Genomic DNA, 9,827 nt, shown 5'->3' with positions numbered 1-9,827 from the left:
TTTTCCTTTTATAGCAGCCATACCCAGTAGAGGGTTAGCTTCTGACAAGAGGATCAACTCTTCCACTGTGATAGGCAGGAAAGAAGGAAGGACGGATGTAGCAGGAAGATGCTGGCAGATGAAGTGGCAGGAAGATAAGTGTACTCATAACTTCTATTTTCTCTGTGACATACATGGTGAAGAAAGGTAATAGGGTAGGAGGTTTGAGGAGCATGAAATGAGAAGTCAAAGCTAACACCCCAAAAAACCCAGATGCTTCTTGGGCAGCCCTGAGTATTCACGCTGTAGCAAGAGCCCATTAGTCAACCCTGGCACCAATCTGTTCAGCCAGATAAGTACTGGGTCAAGGTGTGGATAAGATGGGATCTTAGCTCCATTGCTGGTATTCTTCTAGGCAAGTGGTCTGAAAGAGCACCAGAGCAAGGGAATTAAGGATTTGACAAGAGGGGGGTTAATGTGATCAAACATGGCATTTCTGCCACTTGCCCTTCTGCTGACTCAGTCTTTGGGAAACTTAAATTCTAGCTGTTCAGCTTGTCATTTCCCCACCTGAAAGTTTGATGTTATTTTAAAAACTGGAGGTTTCTTTGAATTTTCTGCCCTTAGCCATTTATAAACTGTCAAGGATCAGACCCTTTCCACACTGTTCTCTGGGGGTTCCCACTGCTTATATTTCTCAATATAGACAAATCACCCATTTACCTTTATCCTTTGTTTATCTTTAAAATACAAGAAAAACCAGATTTGTTAGGACCCCCATTATAGCAAAGAGAACGCTTTTTTCTCCTCAGCAAAGGCACTACTGATATTTGTGTTTTGGGGATGTTTTATCATGAAAATAGAAATGGACTCTGACTGCATATTATCCAGTAGTTCAAGTTTATTTGTGTTGTTTCAATACACTGACAAGACACACCACATTTTATCTTTTTCTCCCTCAAGAGTCAAGAATCACTTTATCTTAAACCAGAGGATTCTCTTAAAGAACACACACACGTGTGCATGTGCACACACACACACACATACACACACACACAAGGCAAGTACAAAAAAAGGAACTCCACCAAAGTGCATGTGAATGAAAGTGCAAACAGGCTTCATTTTCATACTCTGGGATCATTCTCTCTGCTTCAGAAATTAAACAGAAAGGTCCTCAATGCCCTAGGCCAGGGCTGGGCAAGGGCTGGGTGAGGCTGTGGGGGCCAAAGGGTAAGCGGTGTCTGCTGCTAGAGAGCAGGGCAGAGGGCACATGGCACGGGCACATGGCACAGACACCGGTGCCAACACCCTCCCAGCACTGCGCTCCTAGGCCACGGTGTGAGGATCTCATTTGGGAACAGGATGGGGGTGAAGAGGCAGTGGGGTGAACAAAAAAACAGATCTCCTTCCCCTTTTATGATTTGGTTTCTTTCCAAAGTGTTTGATGTTGGTGCAGAAAGTACTAAGGCCTCAAAGTTCGGAGTCTGGGAGGCGCTTTCCTCCAGGGCCCTCAGTTCATCCTGTCTTTCCGGTAGACGCGCATCAGGAGTGTGGCTGGCAGAACCACACGGCAAAACGGTCCCAGCCCTGCTCCTCAGCAGCGGTGAGCTCAGCACTGCTGTGCGTACTCGCTGCCTTTCCACACCACAAAGCCAGCGAGACTCTCTCAGTTTCACAGAGGGGTGGACAAGACCAAGGACCTGCTGATTTTGCCACAAACCAAGCAACCAAGACAGGGAGGCTAGGCTTGCTCCTCCGTACTCTTGGCTAAGAGGCACCGATGTAACTTCCGTAAACCCAACCCTCTGCCCGAGGCAGGGACTCCCAAGGTTTGCTCAGAGTGCCTCTAAAGGCTGGAAGGGCAGGAACATCTGGAACCCTGTGGGAGTTCAGCTGGGGGTGGGGGAGACTGAACGGCTGCCCTGACAAGGTTGTCTGGGCCCATGTGACAGAGAGTCCCCAACTAGGCCGGGGCAGGACATCAACACAGCTTTGGGTTTCCCGTTTCTATGGGAAAGATAAAGTTTCATATTGCAACAATAGCCCTTGATAGCTTCCCAACACCGGGCCTCACATCTCCACCCTGTCAAACAGTTCTGAGAGTGCTCTACACACGCACATGAGAGAAGTGGGCTAGGGAGGGTGCCCCTACTCTACACTCTGCAGGCCTGTCTCATCATCTGGGGCCACAGGAGCTTGGCAGCTGCCCCTCACCTTCATGTGGGGTCGGCTCCTGCTGGGGCCTCTGTCCCCACCCACCCACCCCAGGCTAGGAGGAAGGTTTGGTAGTGGCTCAGTGGAGACTAGACCCCCACTTGGACAGAAAAGCCAAAGGCCCAGAGCTCCAGCAGACACCTGACTGGCAGTGCAAGACAGATGGAGAGTGGTAAGAAAGGCTTAAGGGACATGGAAAATTCAAAGAATTCACCTTTCCAACTCCTCACTTCAGTTGTCTTTGAAAGACTGCTCAAGAGTAAGACATTTAAGGGACGGTCGAAGGTGGTTTTGTGGGATATGTGTGCTACACAAAGTACTACACTCCCACGGCATGAGGCCTGGCAGGCACGGGGCCCTCACCCTATGCGCAACACTTGGCAGAGGTCCATGGCTGCTGAGAAGGATCCATGTCCAGTTTTGGGAGCCACCATGCCTGCTGGAGCTGCCCCTCTGGCCCAGTACCCGAGATTGTCTGATGCACCCCTTGGACTAGCCTTGGCTACCTAGCTGGCCGGGCTGCCTTCCCCCTACACCCAACACAGGAAAGGTGTCTGGGGAACATACGTGGACTCTTAACCTCTGCTGCAAAGGTAAGACATCTTCCAGCCACCTCATCTGCTGGAAAGAGGACTTGGCACAGGATGCTAAAATGCCAAGTAGGCCAGAACTGGGCATGTTTAGAAGGCATCTTGGCTTAGAACCCCCCACTTCTGGGCAGAAGGAGAGAGGCAGCCAGAGACTCCTAAAGGATCCTATGAAAACAATTTTCTGAGGCTCACCCATCAGAGGGAGAAGAGCTGGTGGAGTCTGGCTGGGCTGGAGGCTCTGCCCAGGAAACCAGGTAGCAAAACCAGCAGACAGAAGGGAGGAAGGGGTCTTTTTGAGTAATGTTTGTGGTTGGATCATTTCTTGGTACCAGGTATGGAAAAAAGGAAAGAAAAGCTCAAAGAGATGCTGAAGAGAAAAGGGCCTCAAGTTGGAGGACTCGTGTTCTACAGACTGCTCCTAACTGCTAAGAAGAACCTTTGGTGATAAAACAAGCAGGCTGGAGATGGGGCTGCCACAGGCAGGGAACTTCCAACCTGCTATATCGGTGATGCTCCCCAACCCAGTCACACCCTCGCCAGCGGCCTGGTGGCAGATCAGCTCCAGGACTTGGGGCATAGGACTCCATCTTCCCCAGGGCTCCTCTGCTCCCATGTACCTTGTAGTAAGCAGCCCCAGAGAAAAGAAGGTCCACCCCAGTAAAGTACGGATTATGGTGGGGGGCACAGGTGGGACATGAGGAACTCAAGTTGAAAAGGAAGCATCAGCTGCAGTGGGAGGCCCAGCTCGGGCTGGAGGAGGGCCGAGCCCTGAGCCACTCACTTTAAGGTGTCATCCGCGTTTTTGAACATGAGAATGGCATTATAGATCTTCAAGGCGGGGCCCAGCTTGACGCTCATGATCTTCACAATGTCTGCCTGTGTCAGCAAAAGGAAGGCCTCGCCGTCAATCATCTGAGGGGCCGGGGGAGTGGGGGGGGGGAGTGGGGAGGGTGGACGGGGTCAGGGGAAGGAGTGAAGGAAGAAGGGGACATGCATGGGGAGTGGGGAAGGAAGGAAGAAAATGGAGTAAAGGGTAAATGGGGGAAGGGAAGGAGGAGGGGGAGGAGAAGAGGAAGGAAGAGGAGAAAGGAGAAGGGAGGGAGAAAGGAAAAAAGGAAGACAGCCATGGGGACAGAGAAGGACAGAGAGACACCCACTGGTTTCCCCATGTTCACACACATACTCTTTTTCTTTCTTCTGACTGCCCTGGATTTCAGAGCGTAATATACAATAACATACTGTCTTCTGAGTCCTCACGACAGTGGCTTCAAACACCCTGCTGTTGCTGTCCCCACAGAAACCTACCGGTCAATCTCAGTGCTGCTAACAGAGAGGGAGGAAGGGGGGAAGGAAGGAGGGAGGGAGGAAGGAAGGACAGTCTGTTGGGCCAATACCCAAACCTCCAGATGAGATCACGGGTATTCTGCTGCCTTTCAAATACCCTACTGTGACCTGTCAGGTGAAAATGGGCCTCCCAGGTCTCACGCTCTGGGTCTGGTGAATACAGGCATGTCCTCCGTCCTATCCATGCAGCCGGCACCTCAGACAGAGATCAAAGCGGGAGCAGTTCTCACAGGGTTTGTCATTCCTCTGTCCCCCCAGTGTTTCCTTGAGGGGAGAAGTGCCCCAGATAGTGACAGCAGTGGCGCGACCTGCTAGCCAAGTGGCCGTTGCAGGAGGCAACACCCTTGGACCTATGGAGCCCTCTTTGCTGATCCCAGGCAAATGTGTTTGTGCAGAAACACCCAGTTCTGGACCCCCTGTGCTGCTTAGGCTCTGGGGTTCCTCTTGGTGGTTCCCCTGACTCCCAGAGCCTAGTCCTGAAAGAGCTGGGGCCACCCCACAGAAGAGGTCTTGGCATTTTAAAGTTCAGAATATAAAGGAAGGAAACCCCAGACATAGTGAAATATGTAGCATGGTTTTATGGGAGCTCACTTATTCTCATTCAGAGCACCCACTGGTATGGTTCCTGTACATTATCCAGAGATTGCTCACCACTTTAACTGACAAAGCCCAGATTCTAGGTTCTCCAAATAAAGACTAGAGTTTGTGGTCTTGCAGTTTGGAACCATGTAAGGGAACAGTGGGATCATTTCAGAACATACAAGACATCATATGCATGCTGGTGTGTATAGGGAGTTTTGAGCCATAAGATCAGCATAAAGGTAATATTTTGACCAGGAAGGTAGAGAAAATAAACAGGAAAATTGAAAAAAATAAGCCAAATGCACGAATCCACTCTAAGCAATAGCTTGAAGTGTGAGGACAGGACCAGGGCATTTCTCAAGGTGAGGTCACCTGGATAAATCCTCAGAAAGCAGCACAGCCAAGCTCAAATCCAATTAGCCCTGTCCAATCTGAGTGAGGAAATGTCTGTGCTATCACAACAGAAAGGCAGGGTCCACAAGGAGCCTGAGAAAAAGGGACTTTCAGGGAGCAGAAATTTGCCAGTGATCAGCTGGCTGCCCCGTCAGCAGAGCCTGCGGCCTGTCCTCCCCTCCTCGGAGCTCCCACTAAACTAGCACACAATGACTCCAAGCCCTTACCACACTCCACCAGAAGCAGCAGCCTACAATTCTGTCTCAGGGAGCGTTCAAAGCAGGGACTTCTCTTACTTCTGTATCCTTGTCCCCTTACGCTGGGCCAGGCATAGAGCAGACATCAGTAATGACCTGCTGAATGAATTAAACACCTACACAAAGGCTGCAAAATGGGGACAGAGAGAAGACACAGCCGACTTCCCTTAGGTCCATCAGTGCCGACTACCAGGCTGGACACACTGCCCAGGAGACCATCTCGCCGCTCTGCTCTCATTTCTCACACATGAGCATCCCTGTAATGACTGGTCTGTGTCCCAGCTGCAGAGAGTCTTGACCCGTGTCCCTGAATGCATCTGTTCAGCCAGAGACATGCATCCCATCCCCTGGAGCATGGGCTTCCCTGGGGAAACTAGTGATGGGGACTGGACCCTGCAGAAGGTAATCTGCAGTCCCCACAAAGGTCTTGCTCCACACTGAGACTCTATTCAATGCTGGCACTATATACCAGGGTACCACTGCCCCCCCCACCCCATCTGGCTACTGCTTTTCTGTATCACAGACCATGCTGAACTGATATGCAGCAGACAGCCCTTCTCCCAACAAGGGGGAATCCTACAGGACCAAACTCTTGGGTGGCTCTGGAGCTGGCTGAGTGACTGCACTCAGAAAGCACTTATTTATGACCTGCTGTCACCTAAAGGAAGATCTCCAGTGGGGGCCACATGGTTCTGCTCTGTCTCATTAAATGTGTGTGGGGAAGACTTGGCTTAATTAAAACACAGAAGGCTTAGTTTTCAAATGTACAAGTTGTATGAGGCTAAAAAGGCTTATTAATATCCAAGATGACAGAATCAAGATTTAAAGCAATGAGACGATGAAACCAACAAGGTAACATTTAATAGGGATAAATGTAAAGCTTTATGTTAGGTTAATTAAAAAGAAAAAAAGCCCCATGGTACAAGAAATACAGTGGAAATTTTGGTTAAACTATAACTGATAATGAATATAACAGACACTCGGGGACTTTCACGAACATCACACTGGTGATGTGGCTATAATAAAGCTAGTGCAATCTTAACTTTCATTAACAAAGATACAGCATTCAAATCTAGGTGAAGAGAAAACCACCCAAATGGCCATTAACAGGAGAACGGTGGGATATTCAGAAAATGGAGCGTTACTCAGCAATCAAAATGAACAAACTTCTGGCATACAGAATAACATGCATGAACCTTGAAAACCTTACATCGAGTGAAAAGAGACAGACACGAAAGAGTACATGCTGTACAATTCTATTTATATGAAGTTCAAGAACAGGCAAAACTAATCTGTGGTGCTGGAGGGATGTCGATTATGGGGGAGGCTGTGTGTGGTGGGGGAGGGGGTATACAGGAAATCTCTGTACCTTCCTCTCAATTTTGTTGTGAACCTAAAACTGCTCTTACAAAATTAGGCCTTTTAAAAAACAAAACAAAAAACATCGAGGGGAGCAGCAGCCCAGTGTGTTCTGTGAGGGTCAGAGGGCACTGGATACAGAGTGTAGCTCTGGACACACATAACCCTAAGGAGATCTAGGTGAAGAGAAAACTACCCAAATGTCCATTAGCAGGAGAATGGTGGGATATTCAGAATATGGAGCGTTTAGGTTAGCATCCAGAATGGGGTGGAGTTTGGGAGCTCCACTGCACAAAGATCCCGAGAAGAAACTGGCTGCTGGGCCTGGGTAAAGAGACTCTTCCAGGAAAAGCAGAGTAGACTTCTTTCTATGGGCACCTGACCTGGTGTGGGCATCTATGGGGAGCTGAGACTGTATTTTCCTGCGTGAAGGAGGGTGCACAGGAGGGTTCTGTGTATTCTTTGGAAGGGAGGCCTACACAAACTCAAATGTCCCTTCCAGTTTCAAAGGCTACAAATTAGGACAGTCATGACAAAGTTCTTTATTGAAGGACAACTACACATTAAAAGTCAGAACTACCATTGACTGAGCCCCTGTTATCAGGCATTCTGGTATTGTGATATGATTTATATATTACTCTATAGCATTGTATTCACAATACTATATATATGAGTGACACAATTATACCAGGCATTCTGGTACAATGATCCATTCATCATTTTCACTGTTCACAACGGCCCTGAAAGGTTGTCATCGTTACACCCATTTTATCTCCATTTGACAGATACAAAGATACAGAGTCACAGACTATAAAGAGCTCAAACTGGCAGAACTGGGACTCAGACCTAAACTGCCTGCAAAGCTGGTACTCTTATCTGCAACTCACTGCTTCTTATCTTTGGCTAGCTTTTGGGTCTTGATTTTAAGTGTATGTTAGGATCTTTGCAGTAAACGGAAATACCTTTGCCATTCAAAATAAACTCTTATTTACTGACTGTCATAGGTGAGCCTATGTTTGGAAAATGGAGACTGGGTGGAGAGCAGAGGGGTAAATGGAATCCAGTCTCTGGGATGCCTGTTGCTTCCTAGGACCGTCTGAACACAGAGGTTCTCAAGCTGGGCCATGGTTCGTATCAGATTTTTCCAAGACCCGTGTGACCCAGACGGAACAAGAGAGAGCCCTCCCTGGCTGGGGACGGTGATGGAGAGGGCATTCACTTACTGCCGTCTCAGTGAGTGGCCTCTGGCCCCACTCTGCACTCGCACCTTACCTCATCTTTGAAGAGTCGGGCTTGGTCCTCACATCCTGTCAGGGTCTGAACGAAGCCGAAGACCTTGGAAACCAAAGAAGACATGTTGCCAAAGGGATGCAGGCTGGGAAGCATGGGGGAAGGTGGGCCTGTGGGCACTTGGTGCCTTCTGGGCTGTGCCAATGCTGCTTTGTCTTATCAGCCAAAAAGGACCCTTTTCTCTGTGCTGCTGCGTGGGCAGGGGAGGCCCAGGGCTAAGGCCTGTCTCTCCCGCTGCACTTCCAGCTGGACTGGCAGCACACTCCTCTCCACCCACCAGGATGGGCCTGTGGAAGAGTCTCAGTCGGCCTTGCGGGCAGTGAGGAGGGGTTGTGGCCCAGAGATGAGTGTCAGGAGCAGCATCTGGCTCTGCTTGAAGGCCTCTCCCGAGCTTTCCTTTCAGGGTTTGGGCAGAGGGCAAAGTAGGGGAGGAGAGAGGGAGGGGCCGTTGCTCCTCACCTCATCGATGGTCCACTTGGCAACTGCCGAGGCCGAGATGCCCGCCACTCCCGGCAGGAGCTTGCAGTGCTGTTCCCAGCACACGGAGAGGGAACGGTCGGGGTGCGCCGACAGGGCTGACAGGAAGAGGGACTGGGGCATGGCATCGGCAGTCAGTGCTGGAAGGCGGAGGCAGAGGCAGAGGCTGGCAGGCCCATGCCAAGGATGAACCTGGTCCCTGAAGCCTGTCCAAACCCACACCACCCAGGAGGACGTCCTGGTCACCTTGCGAGCCACAACGGTGACTGGATCTGACTCCTCACCTGGTGACTGCCCCTCACAGTGAAGTGGGTTCCTCTTTACAGACCCAGGTTGGTGGTTAGGAATGACCCAGCCCTATCTCTCTGAGGCTGCCTCACCCCAGGCCCTACAGGATGCCCCCTGGAGCTGCTGCAGCACCCCTAAGCCATCCCCTAGATACCCTGCATCAAAATGGCCTGGGATATCCAAGCATGCCCAGCCCTAACAGCAGATGCCCATTCTGTTTTTACTCCTCTCATAAAACCTTTTAGGCTCTGACCAACTCTTGCACAGCAAGGTGATTTTGCCTGAGATCAGACTTACCCTGCCCAGTCTGAAGCCCACCCCTCCAGCCAGTGACCCTGCCTCAAGCCCCACTCCTCTGCCTTGCCCCCCCAGCCCGGGGCATGCTCCGTCTCCTGGCACCTAGTGGGTGATCCCTGACCCACTCACCAACTCAATGCTGCCTACCACTCTCATTCCTGGTCTGCTCCTGGAATCTCTGGCCCCTGACCTCCAGCCTCAAAGCTGCTCCACGCTCTGCTGACTGACGCTGCTCTGCCTGGCGTCCTTCTCGGCCAGGCCTGGTGCTTGCCCACGTGGACTTCACCTACCTCTGGCAGGGCTGACAAATTGGCCCCGAAGCCCTCACCAGCCTCAGCTGGGCTTGGGCCATGTGGCCACTGTCCCAAGGGGCTTGCCCTGCCTCTGCCCACAGTGCAGGACAGCCAACTCGTTCCTGCCCACTGGGTGCCAGTTCTAGACACCTGTGACCGCAGCACCCCACTGCCCCTTCTCACAGGCCATCCCTGCTCATTAGAGACCATCTCTCCCTGCTCCCCTTAGGCTGGGCTGTCACCCCGGCTCCTCAGCACCTCCCCTTTGTCCTGAGCCTCTGCGACCCCACGATCAGCCCCACTGACTGTTCCCTACAACGCTGCCTCCCTGCTGCCCTCTCTGCACATCAGCCCAAACCCGAGCTCCTGCCCACAGCCCGAACAGCAACACCTTGGCACCACCGAGGAGCCTGCTGCCAAAGCGTAGCTCAGCCAGCTCTCTCAGGACCTGCTTGGGGTGCAGC

At 51.2% G+C, this 9,827-nt stretch overlaps 1 protein-coding gene across 1 annotated transcript in view; it reads right to left on the bottom strand.

The window, feature by feature from the left end:
* Positions 1-781: 781 nt before the first annotated feature.
* The window catches only part of L3MBTL1 (L3MBTL histone methyl-lysine binding protein 1), a 32,998-nt gene continuing 23,952 nt past the window's right edge, over positions 782-9,827 (bottom strand). Inside the window, exons 20-23 of the mRNA XM_057503006.1 lie at positions 8,468-8,625; positions 7,991-8,053; positions 3,565-3,695; positions 782-1,679 (exon numbers count right to left, since the gene is read on the bottom strand). Of these exons, the coding sequence (XP_057358989.1) occupies positions 1,652-1,679; positions 3,565-3,695; positions 7,991-8,053; positions 8,468-8,625 (380 nt within the window). The 3' untranslated portion in view covers positions 782-1,651. The remainder of the gene's footprint in view (positions 1,680-3,564; positions 3,696-7,990; positions 8,054-8,467; positions 8,626-9,827) is intronic.

This window comes from Manis pentadactyla, chromosome 5, assembly GCF_030020395.1.
Source record: "Manis pentadactyla isolate mManPen7 chromosome 5, mManPen7.hap1, whole genome shotgun sequence".
NCBI classification, from domain to species: domain Eukaryota; kingdom Metazoa; phylum Chordata; class Mammalia; order Pholidota; family Manidae; genus Manis; species Manis pentadactyla.
The sequence above is the reverse complement of the archived record's forward strand: the minus strand, read 5'-3'. Positions and strand labels throughout refer to the sequence as shown.